The sequence below is a fragment of the Vanacampus margaritifer genome, chromosome 8, assembly GCF_051991255.1.
Source record: "Vanacampus margaritifer isolate UIUO_Vmar chromosome 8, RoL_Vmar_1.0, whole genome shotgun sequence".
NCBI lineage: Eukaryota > Metazoa > Chordata > Actinopteri > Syngnathiformes > Syngnathidae > Vanacampus > Vanacampus margaritifer.
In genome coordinates this window covers 22,752,867-22,777,552 of record NC_135439.1, presented here as the reverse complement: position 1 = coordinate 22,777,552, position 24,686 = coordinate 22,752,867, and the positions used below count along the sequence as shown (strand labels likewise).

The 24,686-nt window shown below is 39.1% G+C and overlaps 1 protein-coding gene across 2 annotated transcripts in view; it reads left to right on the top strand.

Annotated features, from left to right (window-relative positions):
* plxna1b (plexin A1b) overlaps window positions 1-24,686 on the top strand; it is a 225,658-nt gene that overhangs the window by 183,329 nt on the left and 17,643 nt on the right. For both annotated transcript variants that reach the window (XM_077572438.1, XM_077572437.1), the window contains exons 16-22: window positions 3,000-3,167; window positions 12,321-12,414; window positions 13,094-13,330; window positions 16,038-16,181; window positions 17,105-17,339; window positions 21,154-21,296; window positions 22,144-22,400. In XM_077572438.1, the coding sequence (XP_077428564.1) occupies window positions 3,000-3,167; window positions 12,321-12,414; window positions 13,094-13,330; window positions 16,038-16,181; window positions 17,105-17,339; window positions 21,154-21,296; window positions 22,144-22,400 (1,278 nt within the window). The remainder of the gene's footprint in view (window positions 1-2,999; window positions 3,168-12,320; window positions 12,415-13,093; window positions 13,331-16,037; window positions 16,182-17,104; window positions 17,340-21,153; window positions 21,297-22,143; window positions 22,401-24,686) is intronic.

Here is a 24,686-nt window from a genome sequence, read left to right as displayed (position 1 = left end):
TACTGTAGCTCTGTTGGTTTGAACTATACTGTATGCAGGGTTTCCCCTTTTTAAGCCTGGTGGGCCGCCAGGCTTTTCTTGTCACCCTGCCAGACTAAGATTTGAAACTGTGAAGCTAATGACAATATTATTAAATAGAATTTTCTTTATTTTTTCCCATCCTGATATTTTCTTTAATTCTCCTGATATCATTTTTAGCCAGTAATTTCTACCACAGCATTGCTTACATCAACATGCACAAAAGTAATCAAATTAAACATTATTTCTTAACTGCTGAAATTAAATAAAACATTTTAAAACTTGACAAGTGCTTCATAAGGATGTTAAAATAAGTTAAATACTGTAATATAATATTTCACACTCTTTAAACACATGACAGATGTGCTTCATCTCAACATTAGCACCTGTAGCTAGCAAGCAACAACACTTTGTTCTGTTACTAAATTCTATAAGCGTTAATGTGTGAATATTTTCAGAAATAACTTTGAAATGGTGATAAAGACTTTAACCCACTTATCTAGTGCTTTGAAGCTGAACGTTTGAGTTATATTCATGTTCTATGTAGCATTTGTTTGCTTATATTGCGTTCCTTTTCAACCACAACAAGTGACAGGTCCAACTAATGAGCTTAGACCTATCAAGTTCTTTTTATATCGTAGCAAAGGCCAATTTAAAGCTCTGTCGCACACCCTGAGAAAGGTGAACATAATAGTCTTGGCCTTTCATCCACTGAGCAGCAATAACCTTTATGGCCAAAGTAATGAACTGGATGTGTCTGTCTTTTCCATGTGTCTTTGTATTCAGTGGGGCCTCAACTTTAATCAAAACCTATTTACCCCGAGTCACTCATCCGCTTATCTTCCTCTGCAACGCGTTTTCCTCCTTTCGTGTTTTCTTTCGCTCCGTATCCCCCATTGGCTTTCTTTTGTGTTGGCCGCAACCTTGTCAGAAATACATAGGTGACACCACAGGCACTCTCAACAGTGACAGTGTTGTGAAAATAGTTACCATGGAAACAGAGGACTAGTGGAATGTGGAAAAATATTTTTTTTAAGTCATCCACCTTTTTTTCTTCTGTATTCAGCCACCATTTTAGTCCGGTCTGCATGAAGGCAGCTGTTCAAATTGCAATGTGAGTGACAACAGGGATTATATATTCATAAATGGCAATTATGGATTCCATGTTTTTTATATAGTCAATAGATTCGATTCAAGGAAGGTTTATTTTATAGCGGAGCGATTTGATTCTGTGGGATTACGATTGGATTCAATATGGTTTAGTTTGAGAGGGTATGATAATGCAATGAGTTTGTAGTTATTTTACAATATGAATTAACTTAGTACTGCAAATGTACATCGATACATTTTAACCCCTTCAGACACATAGATGATTGCAGTGGACATGTCATATTTGCGTGTCTAAACCAATAAAACGCATAATTTGGATGATGTCAACAACCAATCACAATCGCAAGTTGATTTGCATGATGTTTATGTTAAAGACCTTACATATAAGCTTGGTAAGTTTACAACACATTACAGCCATATTATCCTAGCGTCCACTATAATAAATAAAAAATGAGATACCCTCCCCCCCAAAAAAATTTTTTTTTCCATGTTGTTCTTATGTGGAAAAAGAGTCAAAATCAGCACACACAAAAAACAAAAACTAATAATTTGCCCAGCAGAAAAAATGCAGGTCTGAAGGGGTTACAGTAGAACTCAACCTTAAACATTTCTTGCCAATAATATGTTATATGTCACTTCACTAGTCTAAACATGACATTCTGATTAATATTACATTTGTGATTCATTAGTTATGAAGCAAAATCCAGCCATTTTTATCCATCTCGGGGCGGCCATTTTGCCACTTGCTTTCCTAGTAAGAATTACATCACAGTTGCTCAGGGCTCAGGCAACAACCAATTACAGCTCACCTGTTTTCTGAAGTTGACCTGTGATTGCTTGTTACCTGAGACCTGAGCAACTGTGATGTTATTTTCGCTCGACAGCAAGTGGCATAATGGCCGCCTGCTAGATTTTGCTACTTAACCATATTCTAACGCATTATTAACCAGAATGCTGTATTTAGACTAATGGGGCTGTATAGAACATATGATTTTCAAGAAAAATGTTTTGGAGTTAACTATGATGCACTCAGATCTTATAAAAAAAAAACTATTTCCCGATTCAAAACGGTTTTCGTTACACGCCTAATTCTTATATTTCCATCCAACCTGTCTCCACCTCACTGAAAGCTGTCTGGGGAAGAGCCTGACTTCATCATCTTCGCCATCATCTCCTAGCTCTCCGTGGATTTCAGCCTCCCTGCAGACGAGGGAGCAGGATTTGTGTACAGATCCGTGTGTCAAACTCCTATTCAGAATTTCACACTGTGCCGCGTGACATTTGGGCACCTTGTTCACATTTGGGTAGGAAGCTAAAGCTCAGAAGGCAAAAGGCTCTTCCTGCGTTTAGCGTATTTATATGCAAATTCACCGACATCCCCACGCTGTTCAAAAGCACCTTTTTACATGCCCAGACAGATGGACTCATGGGAAGCCTATCCCATGTTGCGTTGCCAACAGTGTTTCACCCTGACATTGCAGGACACCTAAAATAAACCTCTGGAGTGGAACACAAAGTTTCCCTGCAGGTCACAGCTGGTCGCCTGTCTTCTCGTGATGCCGTTACATCACACACACACAGACGACTAGCTTCATCTGTCACATCTGATCTTTCAGCAAGACGGAGCACAGTCGGGAAGATAGATAGACGGTTGACAGAAAACTACTGCTACACAGACGAAAAGTTGTGAGCACTTAGGAGATATTCCACTGACATTAAGTGTATCTTTGGTGCAAATGTTAAATAATTTGAGTTACTTCAATACAAATTCTATGTGTAACCTTTTTAGAAGTTGTTTTTAACACCTCACCAACCAAGCTTTCGTGACTGACATGTCTCTTTACTACTCTCTTGACCTCCTGCTCATCCAGGCGAAACAGCACAGAGATAGTGTGTGTGACCCCTGCCGGACAAGCTCCAGGCCCAACCCCGGTCATGGTGGACATCAACTCAGCCGAGCTAAGAAACCCAGAGGTCAAGTTCAACTACTCGGATGATCCCAACATCCTCAAAATTGAACCAGACTGGAGCATTGCCAGGTAAGAGGAAGCGATAGTATGGGTTAAAATAACTAAATTGTTGGTGTTACATGTGGCTTTATATCGCGTATACAGGGTAAAGCTGCGGACGACGAACGATTAATATTTGTCGTCTGTCGATGGTGAAAGGGAATGTGTACATGACGCTTACATGACGCTTACAGCATGGCAGGGGGCAAGAAATACCTGACATCCTGCCAGGCCTATAAAGCACTGGGTAAAGACCAGTTTTGTTACAGATTACTTGAAAAAGTAATGTGATTACTGATTACTCCTAAAAAAGTAATTTAGTTACTTTACTGATTACTTTATTGTCAAAGTAACTAAGTTACTTAAAAAATAACTTATCAGTTACTTTAAAAAAAGTAACTAACTTAACTTAAATAACTAACTTACCAATTTCCGCCCTTTGCTGCCTCAACATAAGAATGGCAACTGGTTACTTAAATAATACTTATGAAAGTGCATAAAATTGAAACATGAACATGTTCCTTTGTTTCTGTTTCTCTGGTTTTACAATACAGAAATTGGTGTATAACACGTTACACCTACAGGCTGGTTACAAACTGTAACTATAACATTTACATGTTAGACTGGATGCAACTGTAACCATAACATTTTTCTATTTTCTGGAGTACCAGAGCTGAACCACAGTCATGCAGATAGCCTTCTTTCTTGCTTTTTTGCTCTGGCATACTCTTTCTCGCGGTATGACGAGAAAGACACTCTGTGGGGCAGCTGAGCATTTTTGCTAATACTATTAGCAAGATCCCTATTAGCCTAATAGGGATCTTTTCTAGTGTAACAAATTAAGTGTGTTGTGTGTTCCACTGTTGCAATTTCTGTTAAGCACTCTTATGTCCGACTGTTAGTAAACACAACACAGGTCTCGCGGGAGAAGAGGGATGTTACATGCGGGTTGGTTGCGTGTGTTTAGTTGCTTTTCTGCTAGCCTTCATGAGTTGTATTTCTATTTTCCGGTGTCGGTTACGGCCAACAGTAGCGTTTGTTAATTTAAATGAAAAGGTGACATCCCAACCAACGTTTGCTGGTGGCATTCCTGCAAGACAATACACTATTATTGCATAGAAAGAGGGTGAGTCAACAGTGCTCAATGGACACATTTCCTCTGTAACATATTGCCCGACCAACTATTTTCAGATCACTCCCACTTACTGGTGCTCTTTTACTAAAATCCATCTCAATCTGTTTGCGTGCCTAGGGGGGCTGAAGTCACTGTAGAACTGCTGGCTGTCTCCTTACTTGTCGGCTTTGCTTTGAGTTGTATTGCGCTGTGCTGTGATAACTAGTGTTTCCTCATATTGGATGTGGAGTTTTTAGTGGTCGATAGTGTTTTTAAAACGGCCGATAAAAGGTAAAGCTGAAACCGTTTTATTCTCAGGAAACTATTGATTTAGATTGTTGATTGATTTAAAAGAGATTCTGCCGACCCTGGGAATATTCTGAACCTTTTGTTTTTGTTCGACATTAAAGCAAAGAAATGTGAAAGTTTAAGATTTCTGTTGTTTTTTAAAATAATTTAGGAAAAAACAGAGCTATGGTATTTATTTCTTTAAGTGTCCATTGACCTTTTTAAGATGTAGTGATAATCTTGCGAGCTCCCTGAATTTTTTTTTTTAGAAATGTAAAATTGCGTATATTGTCTAAGATAAAAAAAAATAAAAAATAAATTTACATTTTGAAAAGTCTGACGCCAATATTTTTACCCCTTTTTACTGAAAATGAATATTGGCTTCAAATATCGGTTATCGGCCTCCTTGACTACAGTAATTTCTGGACGATAAGCCGCTACTTTTTTCACTTGCATTCGACCCTGCAGCTAATAGAAAGGTGCGGCTTATCCATTAGATCACAAGGGGGGTGCACTATATAGGAAGCGCAAGAGTGTCAGGCAGAGCAAAACAAAACAAATACAGTAGGAGAGACAGAACGAGAGCAATACAATTTGCGTCCTCATTATGGAAAAGAAACTAGCAGGAACCCGGTGCGGTAACATTAAAACACCTGCGGCTTACAGTCGGGTGCGGCTTATATGTGTAACAAACTCAAGTATTCCTCAAATTTAGCTAGCGCGGCTTATGGTCAGGTGCGCCTTGTAGTCCAGAAATTACTATACTAATAATCGGCATCGGTATTAGCACTGAAAAAAACATATCAGTCTATCTCTAATATACAGTAGTCTGCATAGTTGTGTGAAAGCGGTGAATATTTAACTATGAGTGGAGTGTTTTCCTGCTTACCCTATACTTCATGATCTATAAAGAATGTAATAAAATTCATAGTGTATATGAACAGTATTTGATCTACAATGCTGCTTGATGCATCTATAGGGCAGATACAAATGCACCAATGCATTATTAATCCTATCAGATCGTTGCGCTGTACATTGATGTATTTTCAGATGAGACTCACCAACTAAACTGAGATATGGACTCGTGTGTAAGCTGGTTGATGTAATAATATTCCACCAATACTCCCTGGCCGCATCTCGTGAATAGAAAAACAAACATTCCTCTCAATTTTCAACCTCATCTCTCTTTTTAAAGACCTCTTATTTATGCTGTTTATAGTTGTGTATGAAAAGTAAATGTTTGTGAGCAGCAGCAGTAAAGGAGGGCTCCTGGAGCAGTGCACCGCTACTTGATGAGCTGCAGTGCAGATATAGTCTGTGTAAATATGACTTGACTTTATTGAAATGATGCTTTACAGCCATGAGAAGGATTCTTGCTCAAACACAAGCTGTGTTGTGGAGTGTAAAAAAATATGGAAATAAAAAAATAAATGTAAAAAAAAAAGCTTGCAGCAACCAAATGCTAATCGGCTCACAAATGTGACCTAGAAACGTCTCACGTGGTCGTCATTGACTTCAGCAGTAGTACTTCTAGGAAATGTTTGTGCATTCTTTCAATGGAGTTGGATTTCTAAATTAAAGGTGCCTTGAAAATGTTACTCAAAATAACAATATAAATATGGAGTGTTATACCGCAATTCAACAAGCATTCTGCTTATCTGCATTCTTTGGCCGGAAGGTATTTTGGTTGTTGGATTATTTACTTTAGTCATTGCCACTGTTGATAAAAGGTTATGGTATTTACTTCACCACAGCATTTTTTTCCCTCTTAGTTCTTTTGCATGAGATGCATTATTCTCATGCACCTCTTTTGTTACTGTGTCCTCTTTTGTCACCCTGTTCTGAAACAGCGCTCATCCAAAACACTCCTTATCCCCTCCCCATTGAAAGTCATTCTTGGGCTGAAAAAAAAATGAAGTGATTTTGCAAATATTAGGTCTTATTTAAACAGTGATGGTGATTATGCACTTCACAATACACTGTAAGTGTTGGAAATGTTTCCTCCTGTGGCCATGAGATATTATTCCTGCTAATTCTCCTTGAAAATGTTCTTGTGTAAAAATCCCCAAAACTTTTGTCTTTTCACTTTTTTTTTCTTTATTGCCACTTGGCCGCCTGTCAGCTGCCTTAATGCCATTCAAAACCCTTAAAGCCGCCTCTCAACTCTGTCATTTTTTTCCGTCCATCTCATCACCGGCTACACAGGCTTAAAGATAAGACACTGGAACTCCGAACTTGTTCTATTTTATTTTATTTATTGAATACAGCTCAATGTTGGTGAGGTGGTCTTCCTATTTGTTTAAAATCCAGCAATGAATACACATTCTGTGTATGGGTTGTGGGCCTTAAAGGGATACTTGACTCATTTCAGCAGTAAAAAGTACATATTTTGTCCAGAATGAATGTGATAACTTCATTATTTTTCATTAACAATTAATACCTTTAACTCATGTGCTCCCAAAAACGTATACAAACGTTCTATTTTAAATATTGCCATGGTCCCAAAAACGTATTTATACGTTGTTTGTTTATTTATGCAAGAGCATACAGAAGGGTTTGAAGCAGCTTCTGGCCTGAAGAGGTCGCTTTAAACAATTGCAGTTATTACAAAAAAATGGCTAGCTGGTGGCAACAGAGTATAAGAGATCAACTAGGGCCATGTTGCAACAAGCTCTTTTTGCCAGTTTTTTCAACAGCTTTGTGAATAATGATGACACTTAGCTATATTTTAATGCTAATTTCTGCAAAATGGAAACAAATAGAAATATACTTTATTTTCCTGAAGTAAAAAGAGACTAATCTTTCTTTTAGTAGGTTCCATGTTTTTATAGCAATAGAAGATAATATTCTGTGGACCTTGCAAAATCAGTCAAAATCCAGTAAAAGAGCCGGAGCAAAGGGGGTTGCTTCAGTGAAAATGGCTGGGAGTGAATGAGTTAAAAACTAATTGCTCCACTTGCTGTCGACTGAAGATGACATCACCTGTGCTGAGGAAGTAGGTAACGACCAACCATGACTCAGTTTGCTGAACAAGCCCAGAAAACTGGTGAGCCATGATTGGTCATTACCTACTTCCTTAGCACAGGTGATGTCATCTTCAGTCGACAGCAAGAAGGAAAAAAACGTTTTTAACTCTTTGACTGCCAAAAACATTAAATAACGTTTAGTAAAAATCCTACGGAGGAGCGCCAAAGACGTTAAAAGACGTTCACCAAGTTTTTTTTTTTTTTTTTTGGGAAACGGGTGGAGAAAAGCCTTGGCCAGCTGTGCTGAAAGTATCAAGCAGATCTAGTTAGTATAATGACTATTTTTGGCCCCTAGATGGCAGCGATGACTCTCTTTGGACAAGATCGGGTAGGCGTCAGTAGTAGAAGACGTGAGGCGGAGCTCGAGTGTTGATGGGACAATGGCTGAGAAAGTGAAAATGGCGACCAGTGGCAAGCAGCTCACGCTTGATCGTTTTTTTCAAAGAAGAGAAGCATCAACCAGTGCTAAAGAGCACATTGATGACGACGATGATTGTGACTACGAGGTTGACGCCAAAGTTGGAAGCGTTGACGCGGCGGCTATGATCACGTCATAAAGCCTCACCAGCTAGCGATGCTAACGCCGGGAAACGCGGAGCACAACCGAGCACTTCTGCACAGGCGGACGTTCAATCGGACGACGAAGAGTGCCCCGAGTCCAATGCATATTCATCGGAGGAGTGGGTACAGTCTGATCACGGAGAAGACACTGATTATGGACTACGATGCCACCATGAATGGAGCGGATAAGATGGATCAGAACATCTCTTACCACCCGGTATAGGAACTGAAGGACATGATTTAATTCATTTAAACTTTTCTCCACTTCTGGATAACATTTATAGTGACTTGGAGCGCTGGAATAATCTTCCTATTTCTCTAATAGGACGAATAGCCACCATTAAAATGAAAGTTTTACCCAAAATAAACTATTTTTTCTCAATGATTCCATTTAAACCTACGGCTAAATGGTTCCAGTTGTTGGACTCAGCCGTTACAAAATTTTGCTGGAATAAAAAAAAAGCAAAGATTAGTCTATCTACTCTTCAGAAAAGTAAATCCAAAGGTGGTCTAGAGGCACCAAATTTTATGTACTACTATATAGCTAACCAGCTACAATATATCATTCTATGGGCACAACCCAACAGAGACACTAACTGTTGGTTGGAACTAGAACAGAAGGATTGTAATAACCTCAGACTTCGAGATTTACTCTTTATTACAACATCGATTAAGCGTCATAATTGTTTTAAAAACCCAATGATTTCCGCCACCGTGACTGCCTGGTGGAAGGCACTAGAATTGACAAAAGCCCAAGTGGAGCCCTGTGGACTTTCTCCCCTATGGCATAACCCCGACTTTCAACTTAACTACCAACCGTTTCATTTAGCTGTGTGGGAGCAGAAAGGAATTACACATCTCCACCATCTCTTCTCAGATAATACGTTTATATCATATACATCCTTGCTCCAAAAATACAATATAAAAAACGGAAATTTTTTACATTATCTACAAGTTAAAAATATGATAAAGAAAAAAATTCCAACACTTCGGGGTACGCTCCAACCGCCTGTTTTAGCTAAAGATATTAACAAGCTTTCTCCGACAACAACAAAAAAACTTTCAAAAATATAGAAGTTACTTTCATATACTGATAAAATGTCTTTACCCATCTCGAAATGGGAGACAGACTTGTCTATAGCACCGGAACCTGACTTTTGGATTCAAGTTTGTGAAAACGCATTTAAAATGACAAAACACACAAATTTACAACTTATCCAATATAAAATTATTCACAGAACATACATTACTCAATATATGATGAAGAAAATGGGACTCTCAGACTCCGACATTTGTCTCCAATGCTTACAAAACACTACAGACACTTATGTTCATGCTTTATGGTTATGTACTGCGGTTATGTATTTCTGGACTAAAGTCTTAGAAAAACTTTCCGCTATTTTGGACTGTAGGATACCTTTATCTCCAAACTTGTGTTTGCTAGGTGACCTAACAACAACTGACTTACCACATAAACAATTTCAATCTACACTTGTAGCCCTTACTATCGCTAAAAAAACAATTCTTGTTAACTGGAAAAATAAACAAACTCTGAATATCGACCAATGGTCTAACCTCCTCATAAATCACATTTTAATGGAAAAAATATCTGCCTCAAATAAAAACCAAATATCAAAATTTATAGAAACATGGTCTACGTATATAGAATTTTTTAACTTAATTCTGTCTGTTAGCGAGAGCCACTACATCGTGATAACTTACATTGATGTTTCTGCATTTGGCAATTTATTATTATATTATATTATTAGCATGGGATTTTTTTTAATGGGCTTTAGGTGAACTGATGAATACACACACACTCGCACGCACGCACGCACACACACACGCACATACACATACTCACCCACATGCAAAAAAAATAAAAATATATATATATATATGTGTGTGTGTATATGTATATATATATATATGTATAAATATTAAAAAAAAAACATTTATTAATTTTTTTTAATTTATTTGTTTTTTTAAAAAAAAAAGGAGAGCAATGATGATGTCAAATCAAATGAACAATACTGAGCTCTCCTAAAAAAAAAAATAATAAAAAAAAAAGGAACTGAAGGACATGAGGAAGCCAGACGTAACACCACCGTAGCGTCACAGTATCATGATCCTGAGAGTAGACTTGATGGCAACATGGCCAAACACACACTGCAGTATATACTTGCTATTCCCCGGAAAAAAAAGCCAGCAAAAAAGTGTAGCGTGTGCACGCCAAGGGGCAATCGCAGTGAAACTAATCTGTTGTGCAAATCCTGCTGCGTCCCCTCGCACGCAGGGGAGTGTTACAAAAAGAAAAACTCTATTTGAAACATCCACACAATTGTAAATAGTACCACAGTTGCACACATTTGTAAATAGTTTGCCAAATTGTTTTGTCAAATTGTTACACTGTTGAATGTAAATAAATGTATTTTGCTATCAAAAAACACTTTTTCATTGTTGGTGGTAGTGTTTTACAGAAGTAAAGCACTGTTTAGGTGTTCGTGGCATCATTCATGGAGAAAAAAAAGGTGTCAAATTCACTAGAGTGCATGAAATAATATCGTTTCACAAAAAGCTTGATTTCTCCGTATTTTGTTTCAAAACAGAGCATTTGGGTGAAACGAACCATTTTCTATTGTTGATTACTGAAAAACGGAATAAGGTAGAAACAAACTTTTTTTTCTGATGAAAGATGAGAGTCCAATCTTTCATTTGGTAGTATGTGTGTTTCCATAGTCCAAACACAAAATTTTCTGTGGACCTTGAAAGATCAGTCAAAATGCTTAAATCGGCTGGCACTGACGGCATCCCTTTTCTGAAAACGTCTGGCAGTCAAAGAGTTAAAGGTATTAATTTTACAAGAAAAATAATGAAGTTATCAAATTCATTCTGGACAAAATATGAACTTTTTACTGTTGAAAATGGCTCAATGAGTCAAGTATCCCTTTAAACCCTGCCGAACACATCTCCATTTTTGAGTTGCATGTTAACTCATTTAGCTGCTGTCAGACTTATTCACATCAGCTAAAGTTCAGTGTCTCAGGCCAGTCGGGGCTGTTAAGAAGGTAGCGAAGAAAAGGAAGTCTTTCAACCATGTTACCAACATCTCTGTTGGTCAGCATCACATGGACCTGAATAGGTCAGAGGTGTAAAGGTGAAGATGCTGGGGACATCGCTCAGTCTGAGGGTACACCTTTCTCATATAATATAGGTAAAACATGAAGCAATTTTTATTTATTTTTTTTAGGATGTGTTTGTCATGCAATGTCGGGTAATTGTGGGATGTGCAAAAACTCCCACGTAATACATATGATTTACACCGTTCAGATTTCAAATTGCTACAAAAATGTGCGCCTACTGGGGAATATATCGTCTGATTCCACATTACTTACAGTTTTCTCACAATTTAACGTTTAATATCAACTTTTCTCCATTCATCTTCATTGGGACTGACATTGAACTTTCTACGCCCACCTCCATACACACAACTTATCATGACCAGTCTGATACTGCTCAATTGCGCAGTTGGTAAAGTGCATTATCCAGTAACCACTAGGCCGCGGGTTCGAATCCCACCTCCAACTGTACATTGCAAATATATCCATGGACATTATGCTAAATGATATACATGTATCCCAACTGACTATCATATCAGGAAATGTATGATAATTTCACTGAAATGATTAAATGCATGTTAGCTTTCAGCAACAGATGACACTTTTCAAAAATAAATTTGCCATTAGCCATGAATTTGAACAAGTCAAGTTAGCTCAGTGCTTAGAGCAATTGCCTCCCACCACTGAGAACCAGGTTTCAAACCCTGCTTGGAAGACATTTTAGCACATGCGCTGGTTCGATACCAACTGACACTCATATCAGGAAATGGATAATTTCTCTGAAATGATTAAATCCCACTATAGACAGATTGCACTTCAAGTTTTCATTTTATTCATTTGTCATTTAACTAAAATTAAAATATTGTAATTTTCACATAATGTATCCTTCAATTTACTTCATAAGCACATGCATTCAAATCTTAGCATTCAGCTAATACCGTTCAGCTTTTCAGCATTCTCGCGCAGTTTCTGCAGAAATTGCACTTTGTCTAGTTGTAAGTGCTGTTAAAGACGAGCATTTTTGTTGATTTGGCCTGTAATTGTTCTTCCTCATTTGTTTAATAATCTCTTCTAGTGGCGGGACCATGTTGACCGTTACGGGAACCAATTTGATGACTATCAAAGAACCCAAGATGAGGGCCAAATATGGAGCTGCCAAGTCAGAAAATGTAAGTGAACACACACATGCACACACACTAAGTGAGTGAGTAAATTGAATTCACACAGGTATGGCATCTCTTATCTTTCCTTAGGACATTTTCTTTAGAAGTACTGATTTTCAAATGATACACAAACTCTCTTGGGACACACGTACCTTAGCTGTCAGTCAAGCAGCCAAGGGCCTATTTTCTGTTTGTTTTTTATGTTGAATTTCCTTTTAGCAGCTTTAACCTTTGAAATGTCAAGCAGTAATAAAGCGGCTCCGGCAAATCCCCCTCTCCTCACCTATAGCACCATGGGGCTTAGCTAACCTTTCCCCCTCACCAGCTCTTTGCTCAGAGTGAAAAAAAAGATTCCTTTTTGCCTTTGTGGTCACTGTTTGCAGTCAATTTGGTTTTGCTTGGTTAATTTTGTGATTGACCTCTAGATTGAGTGATTTTGAAACACCCTTTTTTCCTCTGTCTTGTTCTTAAACATAACATCCACTGACACTCTTTTGTCGCCTGATGATCATTACATTCAATGTTGCTCTTTTTTCAAACTATTTACACTTTCGACATTGTTAAATCCAGCATCCTCTTAACATTATAATGGAGACGATTTTATAATAATAATATGCTAATCTGCTAACCTATTTTCTTAAGAATGAACGTGTATGACTAAAGTGTCATTTGTGTTTCTGCTCAGAACTGCACCGTGGTCAACAACACGGTGATGGTGTGTCTTGCACCCTGCGTGGCGGGGTCTGACAAAGTTTTCTCAGAGGTGGGCAGCAGTCCAGATGAAATTGGTTTCATCATGGATGATGTGCATTCTGTGCTGGTTGTCAATGAGACTTTCAGCTACCATCCAGATCCTGTGTTTGAACCTCTGAGCCCCAACGGCATGTTGGAGCTAAAGCCCAGCTCTCCACTTATACTCAAGGTAAAATGCCTTTTGGTTTTAGCATTGATCTTTTTGTGCGTTATTATTATCATTTGAATTCGGTTTTGTTTAACTCTTTGACTGCCAGACGTTTTCAGAAAAGGGATGCCGTCAGTGCCAGCCGATTTAAGCATTTTGACTGATCTTTCAAGGTCCACTGAAAATGTTGTGTTTGGACTATGGAAACACACATACTACCAAATGAAAGATTGAACTCTCATCTTTCATCAGAAAGAAATAGTTTGTTTCTACCTTATTCCGTTTTTCAGTAATCAACAATAGAAAACGGTTAGTTTCACCCAAATGCTCTGTTTTGAAACAAAAAACGGAGAAATCAAGCTTTTTGTGAAACGATATTATTTCATGCACTCTAGTGAAATTGACACCTTTTTTTTCCCATGAATGATGCCACAAACACCTAAACAGTGCTTTACTACTGTAAAACACTACCACCAACAATGAAAAAGTGTTTTTTGATAGCAAAATACGTTTATTTACATTCAACAGTGTAACAATTTGACAAAACAATTTGGCAAACTATTTACAAATGTGTGCAACCGTGGTACTATTTACAATTGTGTGGATGTTTCAAATACAGTTTTTTCTTTTTGTAACACTCCCCTGCGTGCAAGGGGACGCAACAGGATTTGCACAACAGATTAGTTTTACTGCAATGGCCCCTTGGCGTGCAGACGCTACACTTTCTTGCTGGCTTTTTTTTCCGGGGAATAGCAAGTATATACTGCAGTGTGTGTTTGGCCATGTTGCCATCAAGTCTCCTCTCATGATACGATCATGATACGGTGACGTTACGGTGGTGTAACGTCTGGCTTCCTCATTGTCCTTCAGTTCCTATACCGGGTGGTTGATCCATCTTATCCGCTCCATTCATGGTGGCATCGTAGTCCATAACCAGTGTCTTCTCCGTGATCAGACTGTACCCACTCCTCCGATGAATATGCATTGGACTCGGGGCACTCTTTGTCGTCCGATTGAACGTCCGCCTGAGCAGAAGTGCTCGGTTGTGCTCCGCGTTTTCCGGCGTTAGCATCGCTAACCGGTGAGGCTTTATGACGTGATCATAGCCGCCGCGTCAACGCTTCCAACTTCGGCGTCAACCTCGGAGTCACCATCATCATCATCATCATCGTCGTCATCAATGTGCTCTTTAGCATTGGTCGATGATTTTCGTCTTTGAAAAAAACGCTCAAGCGTGAGCTGTTTGCAACCGGTCGCCGTTATGGCTTCCTCAGCCATTGTCCCCTCAACACTCTAGCTGCGCCTCACGCCTATCCAATCTTGTCCAAAGAGAGTCATCGCTGCCATCTAGGGGCCAAAAATAGGCATTATACTAACTAGATCTGCTTGATACTTTCAGCACAGCTGGCCAAGGCTTTCCTCCACCCAAAAACTTGGTGAACGTCTTTTAACGTCTTTGGCGCTCCTCCGTAGGATTTTACTAAATGTTATTTAACGTTTTTGGCAGTCAAAGAGTTAACATCCATTATGTATTTTTATGCAATGTTCTATTTGTTCGTGTTTGTCCTCTTTTCATCTCAGATGCTTTGCCTCTTCTCATCATTCTATGAACCCTTGGGACGAACGAACCCCTTTCTGCTTTCATGTCAGACCTATTGAGTAAAAAAAAACAATTGTTTGTGACTAAATTATGTCAAAAAAAAAAGAAAAAAAATAAAATAAAAAAATAAATGATGTCATGGTGGGCATGAAAGCTATTTCATTCAAATTCACATTGTAAAACTTTTAAAATTGCAACTTTACATCCCCCCCCCCCCGCCCGAAAAAAGAAGAACTAAATGTCACCCAAATCAAAGCTCAGTCTCACTTATATTGTTTCAAGCTACATAAAACTTCTGAGTCTGAATCCAGGTCAGTGATATTGTGACTGTTATCATTTGAAAAGATTGGTTTCGCAGAACTTTCTTTCACCTTGAAAAGTCGCCATTTAAGATCATTAAAGTTGATAGGATGTAAGTAAGGGCTGGGCAATAAATAGAATTAATTTAATTAATCTTCTTTTTATCATTTATTTTTAATAATAATAATAATAGTAGTAGTAAAAATAATAATAATATAAATAGTAATAATAATAATATAGTGAATAAGAGGTTTTTACTTTCAATGGGACCAACCTGGTTAAATAAAGTTTAAATGAAATGAAATGGGAAAAAATAGCTACCAACTACTTAATTGTAGCATTTAAGCGCAAACTATGAATGTTACTGATTTAGAATCAGTATACATTATTGTCTGAACATTTTGCACAGGAATTATTTTTGAAACCTTTAAATAAATGTTTGTTGGGTTTATTAGATAAAAATTGATTAAAGTCAGAATTGTTCTAAATGAAAAAAAAATAATTAGATTTTACTTTTTGACCATATCACCCAGCCCTATAAGTATTTTTTGTAAATAATAAGCGGTTTGGAAAATGGAATGATGGAAGTTCTGTCTAACTTTATAATTGTGCAGCACTGTTGCTGTGGTTACCCGCCATGAATAAGCACTATTTCAAATCTGTGTCCCGCTGTTAACACAAACCTGTTAGTAAAAGAGAAATAATTGCACAACTGTGATTTAAATTACTGTTAGTTAACCTCTTTAGATGGACTTTGAAATGATAATTGACTAATTGTATTTGCCACCGTATATCTAATATATGTATGTCCATGATGCGTGTTTCTAGGGTCGTAACCTAATTCCTGCGGCCCCTGGAAATACGAAGCTAAACTACACGGTGCTGATCGGGGAGACGCCGTGTGTTCTCACCTTGTCTGAGAGCCAGCTGCTGTGCGAGTGGCCCAACCTGACTGGAGAACACAAAGTCACTGTAAGTACTGTACTGCCTCGTTATGAAATGCCTTTTGATATTATTTGATACAATTTATTTATGTTTGGTGTGTTACTATTATTTCTAATAGTTACTTCATTACCATTTTGTTGTTTTGGAAAACGTCTGTGTGGGGGTTTTAATTATTCTCAGCATCTTAGCATGTGTTCTTCTTTATCCCTTTCATTTACGTCAATCCACTCCCTGCCTTCTCATTCATTTCACTCTTTCTTTTCCACCCCAAGCATAAAATATTTTTTAGTCATTCTAAATTCCCTCTCCCCATTCATATTTCTACACTCGTAAAAACACACATCTTGGCTCAAATACTGCTCGGGGTATTTGCAAATGTATTTATATTTTAGAGGCTTTTCATTGGTCTTGGCTGGCTAGTATTCTCCTGGGGCTTTGCACAATATTGCCATTCAATAGAAAACCCAAATGGCTAGTGGGCGTGGGCTGCCTGGGACTACTTTTATTCCACCCTGCATTTTGTATTTCTTAGATATAAGCCACTTGAAGAATTAAAAAAAAAAAGGTGAAAATGGATAGAAAAGTAATCACTTTTGTTCCCATGCCTCAGCAAGCCAGGACTGTTTTTAGTGATATGGTGTGTGACTCACAAACACAAACAATATACTACCCTTCCTCGAGGCAGAAATATTTAGCTGAAGGGGCCTGAGCTTGTCACAAGTGAGAATTTCTCAGCCAATGCAATAGTTATGTAGCATAATGTTGTGTTTATGGATTTACATTGGATTCAGACAGATTTCAGTCAATCATCAGGTTAGACTCTATAGTAACTGGCTGATTATATGTGTTCATTATTTAAATGGACATGCAGCCCAGTAATGGTAATCGGTTGCCTTTTTCAATTTTGTATCACATCCAAGTGTGTAACGAAGAGATTCCTCTCTCTCTAGGTGCGTGTCGGAGGCTTTGAATACTCGCCAGGGACCTTGCAAATCTACTCGGACAGCCTTCTCACCCTCCCTGCTATCATTGGTATTGGAGGAGGCGGCGGCCTGTTGCTGCTGGTTATTATTGTGGTGCTGATTGCTTACAAGAGGAAGTCCCGTGATGCAGATCGCACCCTCAAGCGACTCCAACTGCAGATGGACAACTTGGAGTCCAGGGTGGCCCTCGAGTGCAAGGAAGGTAAGTTGATGTCATGGAAACACACGGAGGTGTTCTCCTAGTTTAGCTTCTACCTTCTACCTGATCTTCTTCTCTCTAAATAACTCCTGTGTCCCGAAATAACTGTCTGCAAATCTTTCCCTTGCTACAGCTTACCTCAAACACTGCACAACCCCAATTAAACATTGCTATCCATTTTAGTCTCAATTTCCTCACTTGCTCTGTTTCTCCCTCCCTCCCACTTGCAAAGCGTCCCTCCTGCTGTTATGTGGAAGTAAAGTGTGTGCGTGTGTGTGAGTGCGCGTACGGGTATTGGTGTGATTCCAGAGGAATACTTTGATCTGAGCCAGCCACCAGATGTTGGCTCTCCACCCTGCGAGAGAGCCGCCTGGCTGGCCTTACTACCATCCACGGTGTGTCAGAGGCAAAGATGGAGGACAGATAGATGCGGGGCGCAGAGGTGGGACAGTGAGGGAATAGTAAAGAAGGAGGGACTTGGCAGCAAGTGAAGACGGGGGAGAAAGCGAGAGACTTGCACACCAGCACATTAGCATAAATTAATTTGGCAGGCAAGTGCATGGATTGAGCAAGTGCCTATTGATGCTGCTAAATGGTTTGTCTGGTATGGGAGGCAGATGGGAAGAAAGAGTAAAAATAATGATAACCATAATCATGAGCCTACACTTCCATACCGCCTCGGTAAAGATCAAATAAAACATGCATTGTGAATGCTTCACTTCTACAATCAACTGATGCAATATAAAATGAAAGGTTTTGTCATTTATTGCTGAGTATTAAAAATGTGTTTAAGATACAATGGTTTTGGAGAACTAGGTTTCAGATTAGGAATTTAGAATGGTTGAGCCAAATCCCAATGGGCCAAGTATGGCAATTAATTCCACATGATGCGTTGCGTCTGTTTGAGTTAACAAAAACTAAACAAAAATATTTTTGTCCAACAAATTTTTTTCACCTGACGAAAACTAGTCTAGACAAAAACCCTCAATAATAAACAATAACTGGGACTAAATCAGTATGCATTTTCGTCAACTAATGAAGATGAGACGAAAATGTTCTTCATTTAAAGGTGTGTTTAAGGATCTTTTGTCGCTGCGTCTTCTAGGTGGATCATCTTATTGATTGGTTCTCGATCTGGTCAGTCAATCTGCCGTAAGAACCTTGTGCGTGCTCTTTCCTAGCTAACAGCCGCTGAGCTTTAGATTCAGCCATTCATCGTTGTAGCTCCACTGATCTTACCAGAGTTGGGTAGAGTAGCCAAAAATTGTGCTCAAGTAAGAGGAGCGTTACTTCAAAATAATATTACTCAAGTAAAAGTAAAAAGTAGTCATCAAAGTATCACTCAAGTACAAGTAAAAAAAGTATTCTCTGAAAAGAATACTCAAGTACTGAGTAATTGCTTGAACATGGAGTCTGATTTATTTTTTAATCATCATCAGATAGACAAAAACATAAACTTATGTGAAAATGCTGGCATCTTAAAAAATAAATAAAACAAAAGAAATAACTTTTTGAGCTTGTTATGTTCTAACTTCTGCCACGGTGCTAAAGCAGGCATGCGCAGTGAGCAGTGTCCTCTTGTTTTCTTCTTTGCTTTTTCAGAGCTAATTGACCCACTTACAAGTTAATTGTTTGATTGATTAAGATTCACTGATTGTCACACCCACCTAAGTGGGGCGAAATTCATTCTCCGCATTTGACCCATCCCCTAAGGGAGCGGTGAGCAGCAGCGACTGCGCTCGGGAATCATTTGGTGATCCAACCCCCCAATTCAAACCCTTAATGCTGAGTGTCAAGCAGGGAGGTAAATGGGTCCCATTTTTAGAGTCTTTGGTATGACCCGGCCAGGGATTGAACCCACGACCTCCCAGTCTAAGGGCGGACTCTCTACCACTAGTCCACTGAGCTGGTTGACGCTAATATGTGAAGATGACGATCCCTTCAAACGCAAACGGTGGCGCGCTGGGGATGGAGGGGGGGCTTATGAGGCTGAACAGGTCTCTATAAAGACTCGTTTCCCATCGTCACATTGAAGAGCCGTTCAAAAGACTTGATTCGTTTGTGAACGTCACATCACTAGTGTCTGCAGAAATGCTCCCACACAGTCAGTCAAGGTGGAGCACTTACGTGAAAACACTGTAAATCTAATGTATGAATGGGGCGGCGGGTAACGACTCTAGTGTAGCCCAATGTAGCAGAGTAAGAGTAGTGTTACTTCTTCACATATCTACTCAAGTAAAAGTAAAAAGTATTGTGTGGCAAAACTACTCTTACAAGTAATTTTTTTCAAAAAGTTACTCAAATAAATGTAACGGAGTAAATCTAACTCCTTACTACCCACCTCTGTATCTTATCACATTCTTTGAAAATGTTTGAGAGTCGCAAGAGGACATCCGTGTCTATGAAGCGAGGCCGGCTGCAGACTGATGAAGATGAGCTTGCATGTTCCCGACGGAATTTACTTAAATGTTAGTTAAAGTTTCTAGTTAAACTTCTTGTAAAATGTACTTACAATTTCTGAGTGCATCAACCTTTGCTAGGCTTTTTCAAGTAAATATCACCTATAGGTGTTTTTCCCAGACGAGCAGGAGACCTGGTAGGATGGCATGCGCATTTTATAAAAGGTGAAAAACGGACATTTGGCTTCTTCTTTTTAAGAAAATCTTTGTATACATCTTTAATAAAAACTGGACTAAAATCTACGGACATTTTAGTTGACAAACAAAGATGAGACAAAAATTCTATTATTTTGTAAAACTTTGCTTCTGATACACTGTGAAGTGGCACACAGTGATACGCCCTCTTTCAAATCTGCAGCTAGCGACTAGTGCAGCGTGCACAAACACATGGGACAGACAGGAGGTAGATTCACGGTGAGAAAAAAAAAAAAAGTAAATTATAGTTCTAACGTAACATTAATCCAACGGCTATAACTTTCCAACAATAATGTTAATCAGATTGCTAACTAATGCTGGCTAATTTACTATCTTGTAGCATGGAGCCATAGTAACCTCTTGTTGATATACTGTAATTGTGTGTGAAGTTGTTTTTCATCAAAAAGATGAGAGCAAATTTTATGTGAAATAGTTTTAGATCCGAAATGTTCGACATAATCTGATGACCAAAAAAATTGGGGTTAAAATTTAAAGTATTGTCCTGACTAAAACTAGACTAAAATGTTGACAGTTTTTGTTGACTAAAACTAAACAAATAAAGACTAAAATACTAGATTTATAGTTGGCTAAAAGTTGACTAAGTAAAAACGGAATGAGGTTGACTAACTATGAGTAAAAACTAACAAGCGTGATTGAAACTGGACTAAAACTGAAACTAAATTTTAAGATGTCTTAATAAAATTAACACTAGAGCAGCGTCACATTTTTCATCCCAAACACCGTTATTGCATTAGTCTTCATAGGGAACGTTGCTAAAGTGAATTGACAAGCACGACACAAGATGTACATGGAGGATGGCAAGGACAGGAAGACATAGTTGAGAGAGGGTGACCTCTAAAGTTTCATTTTGAAGGCAAGCACGTTGAAGAAATAGAGAGAGGATCAGAAGGATTCACTGACAAAAGCCATCTGTTAGTCTGGACTTTGCAGTGCAATTTATCGCACGTTTGTTTCTGTACTGTATTTTTGATAGCTTTATTGGGCGATCTCAATCATGAACTTTACTTGAATGTAAAGCAACTAATACATAAATCAATTTCACTTGTTTCTATATTAATTTTCTTTATAATAAATGCTATTTAGTACCTTTTCAACATGTCATTTGAAACATCACCATGATGATCATTTTGTGTGTTATTCAGCATTTGCAGAACTGCAGACGGACATCCATGAGCTTACTCAGGAGCTTGACGGTGCAGGAATCCCCTTCCTGGACTATCGCACCTATGCCATGAGGGTCCTCTTCCCTGGGATTGAGGACCATCCTGTGCTCAAGGAGATGGAGGTACTGGTCAGTAGAGAGTCTACATGGCATAACCTGTAATATAACATTGTTTAACTGCCCGCTTATGATGGTGAAGCTTTTCAAGGGTTGGTTGTGTTCAGATAATGAGCAATCATTTCAAATGTGCGTTGTCTTCCATCACTGGAGACTTTAACAGTAGCATGCCGTGTACTTCCATCATGGTATGATTCAAAGTGTCACGCATGGAAACACGCACACTTGCGTGCTGAAATGCATGGAAGGTGTCAGGTACATTGGAGCCGCTGAGTATCTGCACTATGCTATCAACTGTATTCCAAAGGGATAGTGTAGCGCAACATTGGATTTTCATTTGTATGGGCCAGGCAATCACAGGCCACAGTAGTGCAGTAGTAGGCAGATCAATTTCTTATTACAGCATGAAGCTCGCATTCTCGTCTTCAAGCTTGCTTTCAGAGAGGAAGGGACTGGATGGAGAGCGTGTGGGAGGGATGAAGGGAGTCAAGAAGAAAGATAAAGCATCAGGACAGCTGCGGAGAGAATAATAGGCAATAGGAATAAGTGAAAGGGGATGACAATAAATTGGTTTATGCATGTAGCTGAAACAAAATCAATTTGTCAGATTTTCTTTGTAAAGAGACAAAGAACAAGTGTTATGTGAAGACTTGCATTGCTCTTGTGACTCTTTTGCCAACGTGTCCTTGTGTAACTCACCGCAAATTAAATCACACTCTAATGCTCAAGTGCACTTTCTTTCTCTGAGCCCATTTTTTCCCCTTGCTTTCCATCCCCTTAACCTCTTCACTTGCTTTAATATCTTTCTTTTTTTGCTCCATTCATTTTTTCTTCCTCAAACCTTCCCCTCCAGGTCCCAGCGAACGTGGAGAAGGCCCTGACGCTGTTCGGACAGATGCTGACCAAAAAGCACTTCCTGCTGACGTTCATCCGCACCCTTGAAGCACAGCGGTCCTTCTCCATGCGAGACCGCGGCAACGTGGCCTCCCTCATCATGACTGCGCTACAGGGGGAGATGGAGTACGCTACAGGTGTCCTGAAACAGCTCCTGTCCGACCTCATCGACAAGAACCTGGAGAGCAAAAACCACCCCAAGCTCTTACTCCGCAGGTACGCACAAAGGGAGGACGTCATTATTTGCCAAGCGGTGCATTACTGTCCGCTGTGTGTTGTCGTGGAGGGGACAACGGGAGCTTTTTTAGAAGCATATGTGACGTTTCGTTCTCTCTCTCTGTCAACCCTGTCGCTGTCAGAAAGGATTACACCCCTGAGCACACACAATCCCAGTGGAGTTGCAGACAGACAGACCTCTCACACACACACACACACACACACACACACACACACACACACACACACACACACACACGGGTAGTTGTGGGATACAAGAGATGGAGTGAATGTCAATGGAGAGAGGAGAATGCTTTACAAGGGTGTGTGTAAAGCAGTAGTGGGCAAACTCGGTCCTTTGGGGCCAGAGTTCTGCAGGTTTTGGATGTTTCCCTGCTCCAACGCAGCTAATTCCAATCAACAGGATCGTTATCAGGCTTATACAGAGCTTGCTGGCAAGCTGATGATATATCAGCTGTGTTGGAGAAGGGAAACATCCAAAACCTGCGGGGCTCCGGCCCTCGAGAACCGAGTGTGCCCACCCCTGGTGTAAAGGATAGATATAATACAGGGTGGATGGGTAAAGGTGGGGCAGTGTGAGAGGAGTGATACAAAGGGCAAAGGTGAGTTTGGCTCAGGATGTGAAAGAGAGCTGGATGGAGTGCAATCAATATATCTACAAGGAGATTTGAGATTAAATCAAACTGATGGCGCAATGTAGGAATATATATATAACGCACATCGTTCAGCTCGAGGTCCTGCAAAATAGCTTTATCAGAGTTGTAGCTGAAGGTGTAATTTTATACTGTATACTGAAGCCAGCATGTCTCAGGTAAAGATGACGAGATGCATGAGGAATTCAGGTGCAGCGGATGTACACGGATTGTCACAAGCAGCATTTGCCTTCATTACAGCATGGCGGGGGGCAGCACGGTAGATGTGTAGTGTGATGCATCCAACTTTGAAGCAGTATGCAAAAATTATACGAGTGTGTTGATTGTTAATATATGAGTACCTGTGTTTGATTTGTGGATGGTTGTTTTTAAAATATATATTTTCATAAAAAGTTTGTTTTTACTTCACAATACTTGTGATTTTTTTTCTGTACACAGGAACTACACACAAAAATAAAACTAATAGTAAAACTAAACTAAAAAATTGAAAACCAACAAACCCACCCTGAAACCTAAGACTAACTACCTTTAAAAAAAAAAAATAAAATCAAAGCAAGATAAAAACAAACTCTAGTGAAAATTCCCAAAATTTTATAACACTGCTCAAGATCACTCAAAGGAATCTGGCATATTTTCCAGTTTAACTGCTTGTCCGCCACCTGTAACACAGATTTTGTTGCTGTTCTGAAGGTGGGATATTGTCACTATGAAGAAAAAGAAATTTGAATAAATACCATCTTTAAAGTTAGTGCTATCGAAAAGATGCACTATAGGTGGGCTAAATGAGGAAGAGAGGAGCAGGAGGGAAAGTAGTATAGTCACAATAAAAAAAAAAATAGCCTCTTTTTTTCCAAATAAGTATGTATTTGACATTAAATAATAAAACCTTTTTTCCCTCTTATTTCCCCTTATCCCTGGAGAGATATTTAATTAAAAAATCAAATCAAATAAATGACTTTCCGCCAATGTGACTTTGTAAAGCTGTTTCTAATCCCATCCAGTGGGGAATGGTCACAACATGTTGTCCTTGCTAAACACGTTAGCTTCGGGAGCTTTAACTACCAAGCAAGACAAGAACTTTCTCCAAGAAAACACCAAAAAAGTTTACATTTTCTTTCTGGACAAGAATGCTACAGCAAGCCCTATTTTTTTGAGCACGTGTTTGAGAACAATAGGTGCTGGCACGTCGTTTCCCCGATTGAGAGGATGATTCGTGTCACCCTCCATCAGGACCTGACATGCCCACAAGCGTGTACTGTCCAGGTGTATTCACCTCCTTCATCCTCCAGCTCTCCTTTCCCTGTTGCCTCATCTTTCATCGCTTATATTTTGCTGACAGCCATGAAAAAGAAAGCATTCCGCATACATCAAACAACATTCAACAGTCAAACGGGAGGCTGGCGGAAGCGTAGGAGTTCACGTCTCGTTCCTGCTACAGGCTTTCACTAGCTGCTTTCTTTGGCCTAGTTTCCCACTTTTCTTTCTTTTATTTTTCGCGTTCTCCTTCGTCTTGAGCAGAACATGTAAAAATTAAATTCCACTGGTGTCATTTCTCATCATAGTGAGCCCTTCCCACCTTTTTGCAACCTGTGCACAGCAAATAGTCAATATT